This window comes from Cervus elaphus, chromosome 3 (genome assembly GCF_910594005.1).
Source record: "Cervus elaphus chromosome 3, mCerEla1.1, whole genome shotgun sequence".
NCBI classification, from domain to species: domain Eukaryota; kingdom Metazoa; phylum Chordata; class Mammalia; order Artiodactyla; family Cervidae; genus Cervus; species Cervus elaphus.
The window spans coordinates 43,589,212-43,613,273 of record NC_057817.1 but is presented as its reverse complement, the minus strand read 5'-3'; the positions used below and the strand labels follow the sequence as shown (position 1 = coordinate 43,613,273).

At 39.1% G+C, this 24,062-nt stretch overlaps 1 protein-coding gene and 1 pseudogene across 2 annotated transcripts in view; one reads left to right on the top strand and one right to left on the bottom strand.

Moving 5' to 3' along the window:
* Positions 1-5,153: 5,153 nt before the first annotated feature.
* LOC122678949 lies at positions 5,154-8,156 on the bottom strand (annotated as a pseudogene).
* A 5,991-nt stretch (positions 8,157-14,147) lies between these two features.
* Positions 14,148-24,062, top strand: part of NUP107 (nucleoporin 107) — a 49,829-nt gene continuing 39,914 nt past the window's right edge. Inside the window, exons 1-5 of one of the 2 annotated variants that reach the window (XM_043887717.1) lie at positions 14,148-14,302; positions 16,206-16,297; positions 16,818-16,904; positions 17,604-17,719; positions 19,560-19,704. In XM_043887717.1, the coding sequence (XP_043743652.1) occupies positions 14,295-14,302; positions 16,206-16,297; positions 16,818-16,904; positions 17,604-17,719; positions 19,560-19,704 (448 nt within the window). In that variant the 5' untranslated portion in view covers positions 14,148-14,294. Of the gene's footprint in view, positions 14,303-16,205; positions 16,298-16,817; positions 16,905-17,575; positions 17,720-19,559; positions 19,705-24,062 lie in introns of those variants that run through there. The other variant, XM_043887726.1, reaches the window with a different exon arrangement.

Here is a 24,062-nt window from a genome sequence, read left to right as displayed (position 1 = left end):
TATAGTTGCTAATATCTATAAAATACAAAAGGTTCTTAAGAATGGAGAAGAAACAATCCAAAAGAAAAGTGGGTGAAAGATGTTAGTAAGCAGTTCAGAGAAGAGCAAATTCAAATGGCCCATAAACATAAAAAGTTGCTCAAAGTAACTAGTAGCCAGAGAAGTGCAAAACCATGTACCAAAGAACCCCAAACATAGGGAAAATTTGAAAAGGAGATAACAACAATCCGAGAAGGAGGGTGAGAGGGCAAGAAAGGAGTCATATATTGCTCATGGAAATGTGCCTTGTAGAGATTTTGGTAAGCAAAAGTCTTAATTTGCTGTCTGCTGTTACTTATTAAAAGTCAAACTAGGCATATTTGACTCAGCTATCCTACTCCTGATAACTACAGCAAAGACACACACACACACACACACACACACACACACACACACACATATACAAGGCTGATACAATGTAGTAGAAAAAACAGAACTAGGGTGAATGACCATCAAAAGTGAATAAATTATGATGCAGTCACAATATAGAATATTATGCACCCATTAAAAATGAATGTGATGTTTGATGGTTGACTTAGAGGGATTTCTCTGAGGTATTGAAAGTGAACAAAGCAAAATGCAAGGAAGGATTGTGGATGTATGTGGGTGTATTACATGAGCCTGGAAAAGGTACTGAAAAATACCTTCCAGGTTGTTAACATGGTTATAGAGGAGAGGAAGATTAAGGAAGTTAGAGCTAGGGAGATTTCAGTACATAAGGGACGAAAAGCAAAAACATACCTATGGGAAAACAAATCAGGATCAGAAAGACAGAGAATTCCTCATTGTCAGTAATACGTAAATAAGTTTCTGGAATATAAAAGCTATCTGAATATCATCACTGTATGTAAAGCATCAATGTCAACATGTGGGAGATAACATGCAATAATAAAAACTACTGTCCTAGCAGTTGTAATATGGATGACTTAAATTATTTCTTTTTCCCCTAACATTCTTCTGCTACCTTTAAGTAAAGATAAATTTTTAAAAATTTAAGTAAAGTCATAACTTTATGGAGCTAAATCAGAAAAAAGAAAAAAGTCATTGTTCAAAAAACTAAAGGAGTTTAGCTTTCTTCTAATACTTGAAATTCAACCTTCTTACACAGCTGAAGAACTTCAGTTGATCTTGTGAAGGACAGAGAAGCAGAAAGACTCCCCTAGGATGGCAGGCAGTTTCCTAAAGAATTAAACTCAATCATTTAAAAATTGCAAATAGGAAACCAGGATGGATTTGGAAGCACACACATACCTAATGCCCTTTTGTGGCACAGACTCCAGCTTCCTAACAAATTTCAAGGGCAGACTGACACAGCTTTTTCTTGGCATTATATCCCACTGCCAATACATACATTATATCATTTTAGGCTTTTAAATGTTCATCTATTTATAGAACCTGCATAGTTGGCTCCTATATGACAATATGTCTGTGGCTCAAAATATCCTTAAAGTATTTTAAAAGTCAATTCCTGCTCTTGATTTATGAACTACCTATGCTACATTTTCAGTCATTAAAATAACCCCTTGAAAATTGTGTCGTTAAAGAACAGATTCATAGCATCGTGGGTGCATGATGCATCCTCTTTAGGATACATTTTCATAGAACATCTAATAAGATATTTACTTACTGAAAAAGACAACTTTTCACATATGGTGTTCATTCAAGTTTTTAAATTATTTGCTATGTTGTTTCTCAAAAAGTTATCATTTAGTCACATAACAATAATGTGCTTGTTTTCCCTGTTTTCTTTTAACCCCTCCTTGCCCTCTTCCACTGGGTATGCTGCATATGCCTCCCATCTTTCTGACATCTGTCAGACACAGAGATCTGGACAATGACCTGCATTCGGTAAAGTGGAGTGAAGGCTGGATACCTTTATCTGTGTGCCTAGCACCATAGAAGCCACCCTATGGATTCTTATGCAAACCCTAGAGAAGAGGAAAGAGCCCCGTAATGTGTGAGGTTGAATTTCCTGCCTTCAAACCTCCAAACCAGACAGGATGAGGCTCAGTCAGAAATAAGATCATATAAGAAAATTTTTAATGTGACTTTTCTTAGTCGAATTTATGGGGTAAGTTTCATGCTAGCTCCCTTCTTTTTATAATAAAAGCTAAACAGAGTGTAAATCATGCTATTTAGAGAAAACAACAAAGCAATGCTGTCTCAAGGGCCCTAAGAAATCATTCATCAGAAATGAGAGTGTGTATTTGATTTACAGGATTTCTATGCCAAGCAGAGAAGTATGCAAAAACAGCAAAGCAGAATGCATAAACTGCAATACTAGTTTGTGATTTAGCTGGAGAATGTCCCGTATCAACAGGGAACAATGATTTTAGTTTTTCAATCACCTCCAAGATCGTGTTCTCTATTGATGCCTGAGATGTCTGTAAGGAGTCACTAAAATTGATTTATTTGTCCAGCAAACTTTCTGTCAGCAAATTCACCACTACCTTCAAAATGTCACTGACCGCTCAGTGCTTTCAAGCACAAGCCACAGTGAAACCTATATTGAGCTCACCCTTACCGTCAGAATTCTAAGAAGCAATAATATATTTATGATTTCATGTTAAAAATCTCTCAGACGTTGCTGTTTAAATCACAATTCAGCAATACCAGTAACTTGAAATTACAAAATTTTACATTTCACCATTCCATTTTCCTCTTCACATTGAGCACAATTTGAAAGGATTAAGAAGCTGTAACACATAAATTATTCAAGAGTTCTTCCTGTTTTTAAGCTCCACAAGATTGAGATGATAAAGAAATCTTTTGAAGTGGTAGAGAGTACTGTGAGGCATCTGTATACGATTGAAAATCATATAAGTGCAAGTAAATTCAGTCTGATTATATAAAGGTAGATACTCTTATTCATTGAGGAATTGAATGTAGCGTATGTAGTTGGGCTTCTCTTGTGGCTCAGCTGGTAAAGAATCCACCCGCAATGTGGGGGACCTGGGTTTGATCCCTGGGTTGGGAAGATCCCCCGGAGAAGGGAAAGGCTACCCACTCCAGAGTTCTGGCCTGGAGAATTCCATGGATCCATGGGATCACAAAAAGTTGGACACGACTGAACAACTTTCACTTTCACTTTGAATGTAGTTGTATCAGTTGGAAATGACCCACTCATTCAAGAAAAGTTTGAGCACCTACAAAGTGACAAAGGTAGAGATGAATTAAACAGATACAGTCCCTGGCTTCTTGGAGCTGAACTTACTAAACCTTTGTATAACTACATATAGGTATCCATTCAATACTGTATGTGATGCATTATTGTATTAGCCTATGAAAGGACAACCCACTCCAGTATTCTTACCTGGAAAATCCCATGGACAGAGGAGCCTGGTGGGCTACAGTCCATGAGATGGCAGAGTCAGACACAGCTGAGCGACTAAGCAGCAAGAGCCTTGAGTGGTTTTATATACCAAACACTGCTAAGTGATTTGTCTATGTAAACTCATATAATCCTCATGGTGAATCTCTTCAGTAGGTACTGTTATTATACAGAAGCAGGGAGGTAATTTGTCCAAAGCTCCACAGAGTAAGTGGGGGAGCCAGAATTCAACCCAAGGAGTCTTTGTGTTCCCTGCCACCTCTCACATTGCTACATAAATAATATTTAATCACCAGGGCAAATTTTTGAGGACAGTACTCTCAATTTTACAGAAGAGGAAACTGAAGTCTGAAGAGGTGAAATAACTCATCAAATGTTAACTGACAAGATCCTACCCACCATACACTGCGTTCCTAAGATGGACAAACAAGGGTCAGGTAAGCTCCGTATTTAAACTTTGACCCCATTTGACCTCAGGGTAAAGTATTTGCCTTCGAACCAGATACCACCATCACCCCTCCCTCCTGCAAAAAAAAAAAAAGGAAAAATTCATATCTGAAAAGACATGTACTCAAACCATAGCTTCCTGTGATCACCGCAGTGACCACATCCTTTCCTGGCCTCCTGTCAGTGCCTCAGGGAGTCCTTCCATTAGCATTTCTCTTATACATGAAATTCCAATAATACATCTGAATCTTCGAGAGCACATGCAGTTTACACTCCACACTTAAATATATTTTTCCTTCCCTGACTCATGAACTTCTTAAAATTCAACATTTTTTTTCTATCTTTTTTGCTCCATGATCTCTCCAGACCAAATTTATATCTTGCAGATTCCCCCCTAAAATCCATTCAAATTCTGTTTTGCTTACCATCACTGGTGTTTAACTGCTTTACAATATCACTTCTACTTATAAATAAAACGTGTGTCAGAATTTCATTCTGACTACCAAGATGCGTCTTGAGCAGGAAGCCAAATTAAACAAAAAATAATATAAGATTCATTTTGGTTTATAGTTTGGTTTATATGTTTAAGGCTAAAATATTTCTTTGTACAACAATGTGAAATGTATTCAAAGTCGATGAATTGAACACGCGAAAATGGCTAAAATGTTAAGTTTTATGTGATATCTATGTCACCACAATTTTTAAAATAAATAAAAGCTAAAAGATCTAGTCAATGTCAAGAAGGAAAAAAATAAGAATAAAACATTGCCAACCAAGCTTTAATATCAGTTTACAAGATCTAACAGCTTTACCTCATAATAGGTTTTTTTTATAGTTTAATGTATTTTAATAGCAAACTTAAAAAAAATAGCAAACTTACAGGAATAGCACAGAAGACAGACAACATTAAAAACATGTACTTGCATGTAGGACAACTCAGAAAAGTATAGTGAATGGATGGAACCTACTGTATGATAAAAATGCTACAAACACCATTTAGTTGCAGTCAATATGAAATTTACTTGTTTTAAAAAAAAAAATCCATGGAGAAGGAAATGGCAACCCACTCCAGTATTCCTGCCTGGAAAAGTCCATGGACAGAGGAGCCTGGCGGGCTGCAGTCCATGGGGTTACATGACTGAGCGTGTGTGCATGAGGGTGGAGGGAGATGGGTTGGTAGCAATAAAATGGTAGAACTAAAAAAAAAAAAAAAAAAAATCCAAATGCTGACATTGTCCAGGAAAATTTAACAGGTTTATTTATAATTGTTATAAAGTTGAACTGCTGAAACTTGTTCACTGAAACATTTTTACTTTCATTAATGCTTTATGTCTCTGCATTTATATTAAAAACACACACACAAATGAAAATGGAAAAACTGCCAATACCTGGTTTCTGTCCCCTATTTTTCCACTTGCAATCATATATTTAGGTACCTTTTGACCCCATGGAAAAAAATATCTAACGTTCAGAACTACCAATAACAGGAAGAAGAGAAATTTTTTTTTTAAAGAATGAAAAATGTTTCCCATCATAGTGGATTCTTAAGCACGTTCTCCACGTATGCGGCGTGCTAGCTGGATATCTTCTGGCATAATTGCTACACGTTTGGCATGGATAGCACACAGGTTGGTGTCTTCAAAAAGGCCAACCAGATAGGCCTCACTTGCCTCCTGCAAAGCACCAATAGCTGCGCTCTGGAAGCGCAGATCTGTTTTGAAGTCCTGAGCAGTTTCCCACACCAGACGCTGGAAGGGGAGTTTGGAATCAGAAGTTCAGTGGACTTCTGCTAACGTCGAATTTCACGGAGTGCCACAGTACCAGGCCGTTAACGATGAGGCTTCTTCACCCCTCCAGTAGAGGGCGCACTCTTGCGAGCGGCTTTTGTAGCGAGTTGCGTCCTCGGTGCTTGACCACGGGTCGATTTGCGGGCAGTCTGCTTGTAGCAGCCATGGTACAGAGACCTCCTTACGTACCCGCCTTCTCCTTCGGCTGGAGCTCGGCGAGCTAGAGGCGGCGCTGGCGTTGGAGAGCGACGGCGGCGCGGCGGCGGCTGCGAACACAATTCTCATGATAGGTTTTGAGACTATTTTAAGAAAATAATGGCCAGATTTTATGACTACAATGGTGATCTAAAATATTTATGTATTCCAAGTTTATTATCAATTAAAGATGTTTGAATAGGTAAGTTTGCATATTAAAAAAAAATCAGCAAATGTCCTTTATCTCCCAATCAATATCTCCCAGGTGCAAACACTGTGCTAGTACATAATAGATACTTTGTAATCATTTGTGAATGGATGAATAAGGATTCTTCAAGATTATGTCTATTGAACTCCTTTATACGGAGAATAAAAGGAAGCTTTGCAGTTATATTTATCAGTGGTGGTGGTGGTTTAATCAATAAGTCGTGTCTGACGCTTGTGACCCCATGGACTGTAGCCTGACAGGCTCCTCTGTCCATGGGATTCTTCAGGCAAGAATACTGGAGTGGGTTGCCATTTCCTTCTCCAGGGAGTCTTCCCTACTCAAAGGTTGAACCTGGGTCTCCAGCAATGCAGGCAGATTCTTTACCGATTAAGCTATGAGGGAAGCACATATTTATCAATAAAAAGTATTAAATATAAAGTATCAGTATAAAGTTTTTTGAGCTCTTTATATAAACAAGGAAAAATGCTTTTGCATCACAAAAAAAAGCATCACAAGAAAAAAAAAAGGATTGGAATTGGTTCAGTTCAGTCTATGTTACTAATGGCTCTATCACTACATCTCAAGTTTGATGGTAAAACAAATGGATAATTATTACCAGAGTAAGAATAAGAAAATTTTAAACATGTATATCATGCCACACATATAATGACTGCTATTATTCTAAGGCTTTACACATAACTCAGTTCAGTTCAGTTGCTCAGTCATGTCTGACTCTTTGCGACCCCATGGACTACAGCACGCCAGGCTTCCCTGTCCATCACCCTGTCCATTGAGTCAGTGATGCTATTCAACCATCTCATCCTCTATTGTCCCATTCTCCTCCTGCCTTCAATCTTTCCCAGCATCAGGGTCTTTTCCAATGAGTGAGCTCTTCGCATGAGGTGGCCAAAGTGTTGGAATTTCAGCTTCAGCATCAGTCCTTCCAAAGAATATTCAAGACTGATTTCTTTTATGACTGACTAGTTGGATTTCCTTGCAGTCCAAGGGACTCTCAAGAGTCTTCTCCAACACCACAGTTCAAAAGCATCCATTCTTTGGCTCTTAGTTTTCTTTATAGTCCAACTCTCACATCCATACATGGCTGCTGGAGAAACCATAGCTTTGACTAGACGGATCTTTGTCGGCAAAATAATGTCTCTGCTTTTTAATGTGCTGTCTAGGTTAGTCATAGCTTTTCTTCTAAGGAGCAAGTGTCTTTTAATTTCATGGCTGCAGTCACCAACTCACTAAATTTTCATAATAACTTTATGATCTTGGTATACTGTTACAACCCAAAAAAATAAATGGAGGCAGACACTTGCACCCAAGGTCATGTAGCTGGTACTTAGAGGATCTAGGATGAAACCCTAGGCAATCCAACTCTCGAATCTGAGCTTTTGACCACTTTGCTCTATTGCTGTTTTTGTGTTTAGTCCTCAACTATCTTAAAAGAATATTTTCATTTTCAGAGGTGAAAGATAGTACAAATAGCTGATAAACTGCAGAACTGAGAATCAAACCTGAGAAACCTGAATTCCAAGACCCCTCTTAACCTCTAGGCAATATTGTCTCCTGAGTCAAGCTAGATCTTAAAACCTACACACAGTTTTGATATACATTCTGACAGCAAATGTGCTGTGTGATAAATCAATTTAGTCGTGCCCAACTCTGCGACCCCATGAACTGTGTAGCCAGCCAGTCTCCTCTGTCCATGGGATTCTCTAGGCTCGAAGGCTTGCTATGCCTTCCTCCAGGAGACCTTCCCAACCTGAGGATCGAACCCATGTCTCTTGTGTCTCCTACATTGGCAGGTGGGTTCTTTATACATGTGGTTTTGTTTCAGCCAAAAACTGATATTTATATTCAATTAATGATTCATTGTTCTTTACTATACTTTTGGTTTGTGATTCAATTTAGTTCAAGTCCATGACCTGAAATAAATCACTTGATCTTTCTGTAATTCTACTTCTTTAGATAAAAAGACTATTAGGAAATTTTAATAGCATGTTGACAATGTTTTGAGCTCAGAGAAGAAAACTGCTCCCCAAATGTTAGAATTAAAACAAAAGCCACCATTATCTAATATCTGAACATCCTGTTAATAACTTACTGTTTTATATAAGCTACAGTGTATCTTCTTGACCGGCATACAGATTTCTCATGAGGCAGGTAAGGTATGCAGGTCAAGAAGCAACAGTTAGAAGTGGACATGGAACAACAGATTGGTTACAAAGGAGTACATCAAGGCTGTATATTGCCACCCTACTTATTTAACTTATATGCAGAGTACATCATGAGAAATGCCGGGCTGGAGGAAGCACAAGCTGGAATCAAGATTGTGGGGAGAAATATCATAACCTCAGATATGCAGATGTCACTACACTTATGGCAGAAAGTGAAGAACTAAAGAGCCTCTTGATGAAAGTGAAAGAGGAGAGTGGAAAAGTTGGCTTAAAACTCAACATCCAGAAAACTAAGATCATGGCATCTGGCCCCATCACTTCATGACAAATAGATGGGGAAACAATGCAAACAGTGTCAGACTTCGTTTTCTTGGTCTCCAAAATCACTACAGATGGTGATCGCAGCCATGAAATTAAAAGACGCTTGCTCCTTGAAAAGCTATGACCAAACTGGACAGAATATTAGAAAGCAGAGATATTACTTTGCCAACAAAGGTCTGTCTAGTCAAGGCTATGGTTTTTCCAGTAGTCATGTATGGATGTGAGAGCGGGACTGTAAAGAAAGCTGAACACCAAAGAATTGATGCTTTTGAACTGTGGTGTTGAAGAAGACTCTTGAGAGTCCCTTGGACTGCAAGGAGATCCAACTAGTCAATCATAAAGGAAATCAGTCCTGAATATTCAATGGAAGGACTGATGCGGAAGCTGAAATTCCAACACAATGGACACCTGATGTGAAGAACTGACTCATTGGAAAAGACCCTGATGCTGGGAAAGATTGAAGGCAGGAGGAGAAGGGGACGACAGAGAATGAGATGGTTGAATGGCATCACTGACTCAATGGACATGAGTTTGAGCAAGCTCTGGGAGTTGGTGATGGACAAGGAAGCCTGGCGTGCTGCAGTCCATGGGATCGCAAAGAGTCGGACACGACTGAGTGACTAAACTGACTGACTGACAGTGTATCTTACAAGTATATTCAAAATTCTTCAATGTTTTGGATATGGCAAAAAAATTTAAGCACCTACCATACTTTAATTCACCTGATTCATATCTGACTCACTGGAATTTTTTTTGTTGTCCCTTTTTGTTTTTTTATTGAATTTTTAATGAATTTATTAAAATATTCCTTTGAATTTCAATTCAACTATCTTATATGTTATGAAAATAAACTACTTTTTTTAAAAAAAAAGGCAAAGTAAACTAGACAATAACAACAATCAAGACAAAGTCATCAAATCTCACCAAAGACAACGACTATCAACATTTTGAAAGGTTGTTTCTGAATCACGCAAAGACACCAGGGTTCTTGGCCTCCGGAGGAGAAGAATTCAATCCGGGGCCAGAGACGAGGCTGGATCGCTCAGAGCTTTTGTGCAATAAAGTTTTATTAAAGTATAAAGGAGATAGAGAAAGCTTCTGACATAGACATCAGAAGGGGGTAGAAAGACTACCCACTTGCTAGTGTTAGCAATGGAGTTATATACTCTCCAATGAATCCAAAGAATGTCTGGACGTTGTAAAGACCTCACCAGACCTACTCCCATAATTAATGTCTTAAGATAACAGAATTAGCCAGGGGGGTTAATCCAAAGACTGTCCTCAGGCAGGATACATTATTGTTATATAATCCTAAGGAATGTAGAGGAAAAAAAGTGAAAAGTTTGTCCTTTCTTCCTCCTTGAATATTCCAGACCTTTCTCTCCTTGGGGACCCCTAGACTTCTTATCAACCTGCCTAGGAAATGACTCTCTCAATTTCGTGTGATCTTTCAGATATTTTTTTAATGACTTCCTTTTTTTTAAGAGCAGTTTTAGGTTCATAGCAAAAGTTAGAGGAAAATACACAAATTTTCCATATCTCCCCCCGATCCCCACTCATACATGTAGTGCCTCCCCCATTATCAACCTGTATCACCAGAGTGGTATATTTTTTTCACAACTGATGAACCTGCATTAGCATCATAATTACTCAAAGTCCATAGAGTTTCCAAAAGGGTTTACTCCTGATATTTACATAAAGGTTCATTCACTCTTTGTGTTGTACATTTTATGGGTTTAGACAAATATATATGATATGTATCCACCATTATATTATCATACAGAATATTTTCAGTGGCCTAAAAAAAACTCTGTGATCCACCAATTCATCCTTTATCACTATCATCCCAGCCCCTGTTTAGTATTTTTACATTGTTTCTGAGCATACTGATGTATAATACATGTTCACCTGCTTCCCTGATTCAAAACAAAACAGAAACATTTCCAAGTTATTATGAATTATCTCTAAACATCTTTTTATGATTGAATAGCATCTGTGATGTGGGCATTGATTAGTCCATTTTTGCCTCTGCTTGGTAGAAGTGGAGAACATATGGCAAGTGGCCACAGAATGTTTGGAATTGTAGTTGAATATGTCTACAACATAGAATTTGAGATAAAGAGAGTGGTGAGATGATGCCAGAAGGCTGAGTCAAGTAGTTTGAAGGTAAAAATTGAGATCACATAGAAACTGAAATTTGAGTGACCCAATCAGACTTATATTTTTAGAAGATCACTCTCCCTGCAAGAGGAAGAAAAAAGTTCAGTTGGAGGACCTACAGTGAAGAGATGAATACCCCTGCCCTGTGAAACTTCCCTCCTACTGAAATCAAACCCCAGCTTTTAGCTTGGGCAACTGCATGTGGCCATTTGCGAAGATGCAAAATACAGGAGGAGAGATAGGGTTGTAGTTGTAGTTGTTTTGGTGGGACTTGAGCAAGAAGGCAGATCTGTTGAGTTCAAGCTTAGAATTAGAACATATTAAATTTCAGATACTCTGTATCCTCAAAGTGGACATGTCCAGTAAAAGCAAGATACGTACTAGAAGTATAGAGTGAGAATCTTGGAGGGGAAAGTTGCTAGTTTAAAGACTGAGGATTGTGCAGTGTTGAAAAAGAGCTTAGGTTAGGATTCTGAAGAAAATGAATCAACATTTAAGGGAAAGGCAGATTTCAAAAGCCCACATAGGAGACTAGTTAAGAGAAGCCAGAGAGGACTCAGACCGGAGAAGCTGATTAGTAAAGTCCTGACACCCATCTATAGGAAGGTGGCAGACAAGAAACTGGTCTACAGGGTCAAATGCACCCAAGATGATGAGAGATGAAAAGTAAACTTTTACTGACAAAGAGATCTTTGGTGACTTTTCTTGGAGCAGTTTTCATTTAGCAGTGAGGGTTGAAGTCAGACTGTGTTAAGCTGTATTGTTAATGTAAATAGAGACAAAAGTTTCCTCTTTCAAAATATGTGGCTAATTCAAGAATGATGGAGATGAGTGATACTTGGCATGATAAAATGTTCACACTGTTAAGTGGAAAAGCAGATTATAAAACAGTGTTATAGTCTCATCCCATTTGTTCCAGTTATCTATGGCTATGTAACAAGCAAGCCCCAAATGTCGTGGTGTAAAACTGAAACAGAACAGAATGGGGCAGGGTACAAGCTTTTAAAAAATGATATCGACTTTGAACTTCCCTGGTGGTTCAGTGGTAAAGAATCTACCTGCCAATGCAGGATACCTGGGTTCCATCCCTGGTCTGGGAAGATCCCAAATGAATAACAAAGCCCATGCATCACAACAACCCAGCCTGTGCTTTAGAGCCCAGGAGCCCCAACTGCTGAAGCCAGCGTGCTCCAGAGCCTGTGCTCCTCAACGAAAGAAGCCACCGCAATGAAGACCCTGCACGCCACAACTAAAGAGCAGTCCCTGCTCGCCACAAGGAGGGGAAATCCCACTCGGCAACGAAGACCCAGCACAGCCAAAAATAAATACATAAAATTATTATTTAAAAAAATGACATAGCCTTTGAGAATATGACATAAACTGTTAGAACCAGTTAGGTCCAAGACGACAGACGATTCAACTTCCAGTAGACCCTGAGCCTCATAAAGTGAAGTGAATGTTGCTCAGTTGTTTCTGACTCTTTGTGACCCCATGAACTATACAGTCTATGAAATTCTCCAGGCCAGAATACTGGAGTGGGTAGCCTTTCCCTTCTCCAAGGGATCTTCCCAGCCCAGGGATCAAACCCAGGTCTCCCACATTGCAGGTGGATTCTTCGCCAGCTGAGCCACAAGGGAAGCCTGAGCCTCATAAGCTTATTGTAACATATTAGTATTTAAATAACAGTTGCCATGACAGTTCTAAGGCCCACCCACCGTAAAAGGCCATCAAGTGGTGGTGGCCCAATTCCTCGAAATCCTCTCGCTTTCCCCAAAATAGTTGAAATAATTCTTCCACTTGTTAGCCGATGAAATTACTGCGGCTGATTAGTTACTAAATCATGTCTGAATCTTTTGGGACCTCATAGACTACAGCCCTACAGGCTCCTCTGTCCACGGATTCTCCAGGCAAGAATACTGGAGTGGGTTGCTATTTCCTTCGCCATGGTATCTTCCTGACCCAGGGATCGAACGCACATCTCCTGCTTGGCGGGCAGATTCTTCACACTGAGCCACCTGGGAAGCCCCAGTCTATGAAATTACCCAGCCCATAAAAATCATTCCTTGGAAAAAAAAAAAAATCATTCCTTGTTTCTGGGCTTGCCTTTCGGATGGGGCACTTTTAATTTTTTTTTTTTTGGGGGGGGGGATGTGGACCATTTTTAAAGTCTTTATTGAATTTGTTACAATGTTGCTTCTGTTGTTTACTTATGGGCTTTTTTTGTTTTTTCCTTTTTGGCTCTGAGGCATGTGGGTTCTTAGCTCCCTGACCAGGGATGAAAACTACACGCATTTCAGTGGAAGGCAAAGTCTTTTTTAAACAAATGTTCCCTCTTTACATATGAACTGAACCTTGGAGATAATCTTTTGCTCCAAACTGCTCTTCCCTTTTACTGTGTGCCTTATCACTGCAAATACATTTTAAGAATAAACCACTTTACAATTCATTTGCCAGGGGACACATGGCAAGAACCTGAAACACTGGTGCCTACTTTGAATAAATCTGATTCCAGTACTGACAAAAAAACATTAAGACCACATTTCATTTTCCATTAAGAGACAAGTACTCTTTTGTACAAGAAAAATTAGAATATGGGAAAAAACGAGGGTACTAGGGTGAGATTCAAATAGTTATTGAAGGAGGAGAAAATTAACATTTCGATGACTACTATGTGCAATGCACATTTGACATCTCGTTTTAATCCTCCCAAGAACTCGGTGATGAACGCGTTATCTCTATTTTACAGGCGAGGAATCTGCAGCGCCGGGGTTTCTAACCTACACGGAGCTCAAAGCCACGTTTTTTCAAAACCCCACGCTGTCTCAGTGGGAATTAGGTATGAAGAAGTCCTCCTGGAACGACGTTTCCCAGGATTAGGGTGGAATATATCAACAAATGCCTACGGAAAACGTAAACCTATTTCTTTAGGGCTAGAATATACAGCTTTTTGACTACTGCACTTTGAACTAGAGGGCGATACCAACACCTTTTATACTTTTAAGACAGGTGATCATTTTCTCCTTAATAGGGAAATATACCAAGTAAAGAATAATTAGCCACTATGGAAAACAGTTTCAAAAACTTAAGGGGTTTACACGACAGCTCAAACAAGGTGAGTATAGTCAGAGACATACAAGCAGACATATGAGGGCAGAGCCGGCACGTCTGAATTCAACGTCCAGGCTGTTTCTCATAGAGTATGAGGAAATGGCTTCACGTTTTTCTATACCATCAACATACACCAGGACCTCCAGCAGAACCCCGGCGCTTGGACCACGCCCACAAATGTCAGTCAAGAAAGTGGCGGCCGCGCAGCACGGCTAAACGGTCAGGCCCCGCCTCCTACCGCTCCTGCCCCGCCCCTGGTCCGACCCTGCCCAGCCCGGCGCCATCAAGCCCCGACTCTACTTTGCGCCTGCGCAGACCGCGCGTGCGGCTGCTGGCGAAAGAATTTGTGCAGGCGCCTAGAGGGAAAGTTGGTTCTTTTTCCCTCCTACCCCTCGCGAGAACTTGAAAACTTGCTTCCGGGTCGAAGGGTTTACTTCCGGAGAGCGGGAAGGCTGAAACGCGGTGGCTAAACTGTAGCTGAATTTGCACCGTTCTCGGTGGAGAAGGCTGTAGCCATGGACAGGTGAGTTCTGGTGGAGACGGCTGAGCTCGGACGCTTTCCTCTTCAGCGTGTTGGAGGAATGAAACGGGTGAAACCCGACTCAGGAAGCAGAGGAGGGCCTGGGTGCTGACCCTAGGCCTCCTTTTCCGGCTGGGAGACTGCAGTTAAGGGAGAAAGGCCGCTTGGGCCGGGGACGGGTATGGTTAATGATAATCTTCTGGTTCCCATGGCAACTCTGCCATCTACTCACTTTCGCGCTCCAGGGGTGGGCGAGGTCGGAGGTGGCCCGGCCTTCGAGATGCTGAGTTACTGCCCGAGATCACAAAGCCAGACAGTGACGGAACGGGCTCTCACCCCAGACTTCCTGATTACAGGTTTCAGCACCAAATAGTTAATCTTTCTGTGACCTCGGAACGATGGTAGGCCCCTGCATAAAGATGAGTTATTCAAGGTTCTTGGCCTCGGGGAATGTATAGTGGAGGAGACGTCGGAGCAGTGCGGAATGACGAGTGTTTTGTACTACTTTGTGGGAAAACAAACGGAGCAATGAAGTCTCCTTGTCATGGAAAGTACCAGGAAGACCTCTCAAAGGAGGATATAGTCTAGGTGGTCTTTGAATAGTGGCAGTAGCCTACATCGACTGCCTTAACCGCTTTAAATGTATTATTGTTGTTGTTCAGTCGCTAAGTGGTGTCCGATTTTTGCGACTCCGTGAACTGCAGCTGGCCAGGCTGCTCTGTCCATGGGATTCTCCAGGCAAGAATACTGGAGTGGGTTGCCATGCCCTCCTCCAGGGGATCTTCCCAACCCAGAGATCGAACTCGCGTCTCCTACTTTGCCGGCGGATTTGTGTGTGTGTGTGTGTGTGTGTAAGCATTTGTGATGGTATATTAGCTATTTTAGTCCTTCTAACAATCCTATGAGGGTAGCTACTGTGATCCTCTTTTCACACATAACATTGAGGCTAAAAGAGGTTAAGGAACTTGATCAGTTAGGAAGCTAACAAAGGAAGCTAAGAAACAAGTTGCCAACCTGGATGTGTGTTTCTAGACTCCAGGAGGCTGTTTGATGAGTAAGTATTCACCAGATAGACCAAAGAGGTGAATGTAGGCCTCTGAAAAGAAGCATGAGTACAGAGGTGTAAGGATATGAAAGTGTAGCTGAGTGGTCACATGCAGTGTGTGTTTGTATGGACGTGACGTTTGTGGCTGAACTGGTAAGCTGGGGTCAGATTATAAAAACCATGGTAGGAAATTTGGACTTGATTCTGTAGGCCAGAGATATCTATCTGAAGATTTTAAGTGGAGGAAATACACATTAGATTCTTAAGATACAGGTCTCATAATACACACAATTTATTTTCTAGACGTTGGGCTGAGAATGTCTGGGACTATAATAGTGCTGAGACAGGAGACACCCTTAGTGTACTCTGGAAAGAAAAGCTTGAAGGATCATTTCTTTCCAATTTATTAGATTTATTTTTTACTTAGCCTCCCAAGTCACCAGCTTAAACAATAGTATCCATGGTTTGAAGTACTTTGGAGACTACAGAACATCCTTTTAAGAGTTCCTGCAACTTTAGGAACCTCCTCAATCCTGCGAAGAAAGGTTTATCTTCACGAAACAATTATTTAAAGCAATGTTAGAATACAGATTTAGATTCCAAGTGTTAAAGTAATTCCAGAGGAGGAAAACATTAACAAGTCAGAGAAGACTTTATGCAGGTAAAATTTGAGCAGGACTTTGAGAGAGAAGCTGGATTTGGAGGCAGAGAAGTATTAGCAACAAGAAAACAAAGACTTGGCAGTTGGGATGATCTGTGCCTTGACTGACTGAGGATCCTTTGCTCCAGTCGTAATGATGAAGGTTTTGCAAATGGTCTGTTCTCATTGCATTCACGTGAATGTGATGATTGCCGTTTTAGGAGTGGCTTTGGAGAGATGTCATCTCCTGTGATCCGGGAGGCAGAGGTGACTCGGACTGCTCGCAAGCAGAGTGCCCAGAAAAGAGCCCTGAGTATCCTTTGCGTATTAAGCGTCAGCATGAACATTGTAACATGTTCGGAATTAGCAGTGCAGACTTTCCATGAGCGATGTTTAACACTAGCTGTAATAATAAAATACTGTGGAAATTAATTTTTTTTTAACTCTCCTGATGTGTTATTTGGCAAATATAATGCTGAAAGTCAGTGAGATTCATATTTCCCTGAAAATAAGGATGTTCCATTTTAATGCTATCCTATTGTGGTTAGCTTTTGCTGAGATTCGATTTTCTCTGTTGTTTGAGATCTAGGAACTCTTAGTTCAGTGTGTGGTAACCTACGACTTGAGCTCTTAGTTCAGGACTGTAGTAACTGCTAACTAGAATTTAAAGGGGAAAGGGAATTATTTACTCCTCGCATAGAAAATATGGTAGCTATAAAATACCTTGTCCTTGAAAAATGTATTCACATATTTTGTATAGTATAAATATGGTTCATTCTAACTTTAATGATGTTTTTTTCTATATGAAAAACTTTCCTTAACATTTCCTGTAGTTCGGGCATCCCAGGATGAAGTTTTTTCTAATACCACTCCAAGAAACCAGGTTATGCCCCGAACTCCCAGCTCATTTCGACAACCTTGTAAGATTTTTTTGCTTTTAAAGCATTTAATAATGATAACAGTAATAGCAGCTAATACTATAATATATATTATATTTTATAAGTTATTTTTAATTAAGAGCAAATAATAAGGATTGCACTTACTATTTGTTGAACTCTTAGCATGTGTAAAGCTTTACATAATTGTGTAATAGCTGTGAAGTAGATATTGTCTCTATTTTGCTGAAACTGTACATGAGACCTAGAGAAGTTGATTAATGCAGATAAAATAGCTAGATAAGTATGTAAGTATGTATGAATTTTGGCAGTTGGGATGATCTGTGCCTTGACTGACTTAGGATCCTTTGCTCAAAATTCAAATCATAATCTGCTTACTTTAGAGCCCATGTCCTCTATCTATAGTATGATTTATAAAATTAGAATTTGATAAGTTCATGAACTCATGAGTGTCTTTTTTTTTTTTTTAATGTTCAGTTATGTTATAATGAAAGCATCTCTGTTTGCAGTAAAGTGTTTTTGGTGGGCTCAGTAGTACCAAAAGTTCGTATTTAGAAAAATAAGTTAAATCTTCATACTATAGAAATGTTAATATTGAAAGTATTTATTTGGTTAGAATCTAAATAATTGAAAATGAAAATTATTTGTTTTTGTTTGCTTGTTTCATTTTCATGATCAATGCTCATACGCTTCAGATTCTCTTTACTAACTTCTTGCTTGTAGTTACTCCACCAAGCCGGAGCCTACTGAGGCAGCCAGATGTATCCTGCATTCTTGGAACTGGAGGGAGGTCTCCCCGGCTTACACAGTCTTCAGGGTTCTTGGGAAATCTGTCTATGGTATGTAGAAAAATGGGGCTGAAATTTTTCCCCTTTTTTAATTATGGTATGATATTTAGCTTAAAAACTTTAATTGAAGTCTTATTTTTAATAAAAGTAACTCAGTTATGTAGGTTGAAATCATTTTTTGGTTAGACTTCCAGAAAACTGAGACCCGTAAGCATCTTACGTCATAGGTGGAAACTGTGACACCAACAGCAGTTAGATGCAGATAAAATGTACTAATCTGACAGTTTACTGATCAGAATAAATAAATTCTGATTGGTTGCTAGTTTCTGTAAAAACTGAGCCCTGTTTTGAAGCATAGAAGAGGAGGCCAAGAGTAATCAATGAAGACTGTCATAAGGAAGAAGAACAAAGCATTAAAGGAGAGAAAAGAGAAAATTTGAGGAAAAGTAAGTTAGACACTCTTTAGGAATCATTATGGTACAGTATTTAAAATAGCAAAAGAAGTGTCATATAGACTGTAAATGCAGAATGACCTGACCTAGGTGCTTAAAATACCCTATAGAGAAAGAAAGAATTGTGTCTAACTGAGAAGATTAAAACAGAATAGTTTTGTTGGACTAGTAGAGTATTATGGTTCATTTAGTTCCAAGAACAAGATGAAAAGGGCTCTTTATTTGGCTCTGTGATTATTGAAAAAACAGTTTTACACACACCAGAAATTGTCTAAATTATGTGTTTTCAAAGGAATGGTTTTGCATATTAAACCTCTCCTTGTCTTAGAAGGTTAACAATCTTTGAAATGTTTTAGAGTGTTAGTATCTAACAGTGATCTAGTCATTGAATAATTTTACTCTGGTTATGAAGCTGGTTTATTTTGGCAACGTTTATTTGTATTCTACTTAGAAACATGAGTGAATTGACTGCTTTTAGGTTTCAGCATAAGATGATGACTTTTATTATTTAGTGCTTCAGAACTGCCAGTTTAATAGTAAAATTATTACTCTTCTAAAGGCCAGGATAGAGTAAATATGTATTGATTATTACAGAATGTTTGGAAATTACTTTGTAGTCAAAAATGTTTTCTTGATTTTGTTTTGCCAATTTTAGTATCAGTTGTGAGAGGTGGTTGAAGGAAGTACAATTATTTGTTAACGTTGGTTGATTTTATCATGTGTCGACCTACAAAACATTTTTCTGAATGCAGAATATCACTGCTGTGTAAGATTTTCAGTTTGACCTGGGTGCTAATGATGATGAGTACCCAGAAGGAAATCAGTCTTTTGGTAGCTGAAGCTAAACTCTGCTCAGCCCATAGTTACTATCTCATTAATATACAGGGTCCCAGCACCCATTAGTTTCCCTTGGGGAGACTAATTTAAAGGTACATTTTTATCGTTGCTCATGCCTGGATTTTTTAACACATTGCATTTGCTTGGTATGTCCCAAGTATTTGAATCTCTTAAGTTTCTAAATCATCCTTTTTTTCTCATTATCATTTATTTGTTTAAGAAGCTGAGTCATTTATCCCATAATATTTCCCAAAATTAAAAACTTGATTTGAAGTAGTCCTAGAGCAGTAAAATTCATGAACAGAGGAGCCTGGTGGGCTACAGTCTATGGGGTCATGAAGAATTGGACACAACTGAGTGATTAACACTTTCACTAGAGCAAAAAGGTATGGAGTGGGGCAAAGAAGAAAAAGCCATAATATCCTTAACAAAATAGTCATGTGGCTATCTTTTTAGTATATGTGCTGCCGAAGCGAGCACATGTGGCTATCTTGTAAAAGTGAAAAGCACATGTTTTTTAAAAAAAATGTTAATAGTTCTGAAGTCTTTATTCACTCAATGGCAATAACCACATTACTTTTCTGTATCTCCTTTATCTTTAGGTGACTAACCTGGATGACAGTAACTGGGCCACTGCTTTCTCATCACAGCGTGCAGGGCTCTTCACAAACGCAGAGCCCCACAGTGTGACGGAGGACGTGACCCTCAGCGCTGTTATGTTACGTGAGGATGATCCTGGAGAAGCTGGTAAAATAGCTTTGGACTTTGTTTGTAGCACAATAGTTTGTCATTTTACTGAGATCAATCAAGGAAATTATCTCCTATTCCTGAATATTAAAAAATATTTTTTGTTATGCTTATTAGTTATGGTAATGGCTCTGCCACTTGATGATAATGGGTTAGCCAAAAGTTTGTTTGGGTTTTTCAGTGGAATTTTTGGCCAACCCAGTAGTAACTCTAGAAAGTTGAGAACCTCACCTTCATTCTCAGTTGGAGCAGCATCTTGCCATTTAATCTTTTCAGTGTAAATAGCTGCCTCTTAGGTTATTAGACTAGTCAGTAATGCTTTTATTCTTTCCAAACTTGTGCTGTTGAGAGAGCTTCTCTTTTTGTTTCATTTTTATCTGACATTGTTGACATGTTTTATTTTGGCCTGAATGCTAATGCTGTTTCTTCAAATAGTATTGTGACCATTCTGACTTTAGGCTGGTTATTACCATTCCCTTTTGGGAAAAAGCATTTGCTTTTAATGTGCTTATACCTGCACATTATGACATAGATTCTTCATTAATTTATCATCATAGACTAACAAGCTAGTCAGTATGCTTACCACTGTATGCACGTTAACTCATTTCATGGTCCATTAAATAGATACAATAACTATTTCATTTTTGTGGAAAGGGAACAGCTGCTCAAAAAAATTAAGTAACCTGTTTGAGCTCACCTGGCTAGGAAGTGATGGCACCAGGATTTGAAACTGAGCAGTCTGATTTCAGCACCCTTCTCCTTAACACTGTGGGGACCACTGCTTTGTAGTATATGCCAGTGATAAGCATTCAAATGAGTAACTCAGAAATGCTTTGTACTTAATATATGAAATATAAGAATTTCATGTTTAGTATGAACCGTGGCTGAGGCCTTAGATATTATACGGTATTATAGTAGGGTGTATATATTTCCCCTGAATAAAGCATGTCATTTTAGAACCTGCTACAACTTTCCCAGTTACTTTGTTATGGTGTACTTAAAATGTAATTCAGGTGTTTTAAAATGTGGCTCATGTTTTTGTAGTAATTGTTGACAGACTAATAACTAATATATCTTTGGAATCTTAAAAGACTTGTAAGTGACAGAAGACTAAATAGATAAATTAGACTACATCAAAATATGGGTCAGAAAATGCAGTCAATAGAATCAGAAAGCCACAGAACGTGAGAATATATCTGCAAGTCATATATCTCAAAAAATTAATATTCAGAATATAAAAAGAACTACAACTCAACAGTAGCACAAGATAGTCCAACTAAAAAGTGGGCAGAGAACATGTATAGATATTTCTCCAAAGAAGATACAAAAGTAGCTATTATGCACATGAAAATTTGCTCAGTATAGCTCAAGTGGTAAAGAATCCCCCTGCAGTGCAGGAGATGGAGATGCAGTCCCTGGTCAGGAAGGTGCCCTGGAGAAGGAGATGGCAACCACTCCAGTATTCTTGCCTGGGAAATCCCATGGACAGAGGAGCCTGGTGGGCTGTAGTCCAGGGAATCACAAAGAGTCGGACACGACTGAGCACTGGATGGATGTAGTAATCATTAAGGAAATGCAAATCAAAACCACAGTGAGGTAGCATCTCACACCCATTAAGATGGCTACTATCAAAAACAAAAAAATCCCCAAATAAACTGGAAATGGTAAATGTTGGCAAGGATATGGGAAAATTGGAACTCTTATATGTTGTTGGTGGGAATGCCAAATGGTGCAGCACTGTGGCAAACAATATGGTCGTTCCTCAAAAAATTAAAAATAGAATTACCTTATGATTTAGTTTTACCTCTGGGTATATTCCAAAAGAAGTGAAAACCATATTTTGAAGAGATTTGTATTTCCTTGTTCATAGCCCTGTGAACAAAAGATAGAAGGAACCCAAATCCCATTGATGGATAGAGGATTAAAATATGATTAATAACTTTTTAGTGGGATATAATTTAGACATATGCTACAACATGAATGAACTTTGAGAACTTTATGCTTGATGAAATAAGCCAGTAGCATAGGGACCAAATACTGTATGATTTCACTTATATGAGACACCTGGAGTAGTCACACTCATAGAAAGTGCAATAATGTTTGCAAAGGTGTAGGAACAGGGGAGAATGGAGAGTTACAGTGTTAGGGTTTTTTGTTTTTGTTTTTTATTTAAATTGACATAACATTCTGTAAGTTTAAAGTGTATGACATATTGCTTTGATACACTTGCATATTGTAATACTATTATTAGTGTTAGCTAACACCTCCATGGTACTTTTGCATTATATAATTATCATTTCTGTGATAAGAACATTTAAGATCTCATCTCTTAGCAACTTTGAACTATGTAGTGCAGATTTATTGACTATAACAATGCTGTGCGTTGGATTTTCAGAATTTACTCATCTTCTTACTGCACGTTTGTACACTTTAACCAACATCTCACAATTCTCTTATCCTCCAGACCCTGGAAACCACCGTTCCAGGCTCTGGTTCTTTGAGTTTAGCTTTTTCAGACTCATCATGAGTGATATAGTACAGTATTTGTCTCTCTGTTAGTTGTTAAATTTATTTTACTTAATGCCTTCAGGGTTTATCTAGGGTCTATCCTGTTGGAAATAGCAGATCACTTTTTCATGGTTGAAAAATATTCTGGTTGTGTGTGTGTTTATGTATGTATTAATATGTTGTTGTTTAGTTGCTAAGTCATGCCCAGCTCTTTTTGTGACCTCATAGACTGTAGCCCACCCGGCTCCTCTGTGCCATTTCCCAGGCAAGAATACTGGAGTGGGTTGCCATTTCTTTCTCCAGGGGATCTTCCTGAACCAGGGATCGAACCCACGTTTCCTGAATCAGCAGGCAGATTCTTTACCTCTGAGTCACCAGGGCAGGCCTATATGTATATATAGGTGTGTATACACACACACCCCACTTTTCTGTTTATCTGGTGGTGGACACTTGGGGCTTTTTCCTGTCTTGGCTGTGGTGAACAATGCCACAGTGAGAATGAGAGTGCCGCTGCCTTTTCCTTTTATTTATTATTTTTGGTTGCACTGGGTCTTCGTTGCTGGGTGTGGGCTCTCTCTAGTTGGGTTAAGGGAGATGGGACTGCTGTTCGTTGCAGTGCACGGGCTTCTCGTTGCGACGGCTTCTCTTGTTGTGGAACACAGGCTCTAGGTACGTGGGCTTCAGTAGTTGCGGCCCACGGGTTTAGTTGCTCCACGACATGTGGAATCTTCCCAAACAAGGGATCAGCCTGTGTCTCCTTCATTGGCAGGCAGATTCCCATCCACTGTATCTATAGGGAAGTTCCTGTAGATACCTTTTTTGTTAGCCTGTTTTCATTTCTTTTGAATATATACCCAGAAGTGGTATTGCTAGATCATTTGGTAGTTCTGTTTTTAATTTTTTAGGAAACCTTCATACTGTTTGCCATAGTGGCTAAACTCATTTACGTTCTCACCAGTAGTGCACAAATGTTCCCATTTCTCTGTATCTTCACCAGCACTTGCCATTTCTTGTCTTATTGACTGATGATAGTTCTTATAGATGTGTGGGGATATCTCACTGTGGTTTTGATTTGTATTTCCCTGCTGATTAGTGATGTTGAGCATCTTTTCCTGTACGTGTTAGCTATTTGTATGTCATCTTTGGAGAAATGTCTGTTCAGTTACTCTGCCTATTTTAAATCGTATTTGTTTTTGAGTTTTATGAATTCTTCTTATATTTTGAAGATTAACTTTTTATGAGATATATGGTTTGCAAATATTTTCTCTCATTCCATAGGTTGCCATTTCATTTTGTTGATTGTATCTTTTGCTGTTGATATACAGCTTTTTAGATGATATGGTCCCACTTGTTGATTTTTGGCTTTTGTTGCTTGTGCTTTTGGTGTCATATCCAAAAATTATTCTCAAGACAGGTGTCAAGAAGTGTTTTCCCTATATTTTTTTCTAAGCGTTATACAGTTTCAGATTTCATGTAAGTCTTTTTTTTTTTCCTCCAAGTTTTGGCTGTGCTTGGTCTTCATTGCTGCTCATGGGCTTTCTCTATTTGTGGGAAGCTGGGGCTGCACTGTAGTTGCGATGCATGGGCTTCTCCTTTCGATGGCTTTGCTTGTTGCAGAGCATGGGTTCTAGGGCCCAAGGGCTCCATCGTTGCAGCACGTGGCCTTCAGAGTGCAGACTTGGTAGCTGTGATGCACAGGCTTAGTTGCCCCGAGGCATGTGGATTCTTCCCAGACCAGGGATTGAATCCCTATCCCCTTCGTTGGCAGGCAGATTCTTAACCACTTGACCACCAGGAAAGTCATCATTTAAGTCTTTAATCCATTTCAAGTTCACTTTTATGAGTTGTGT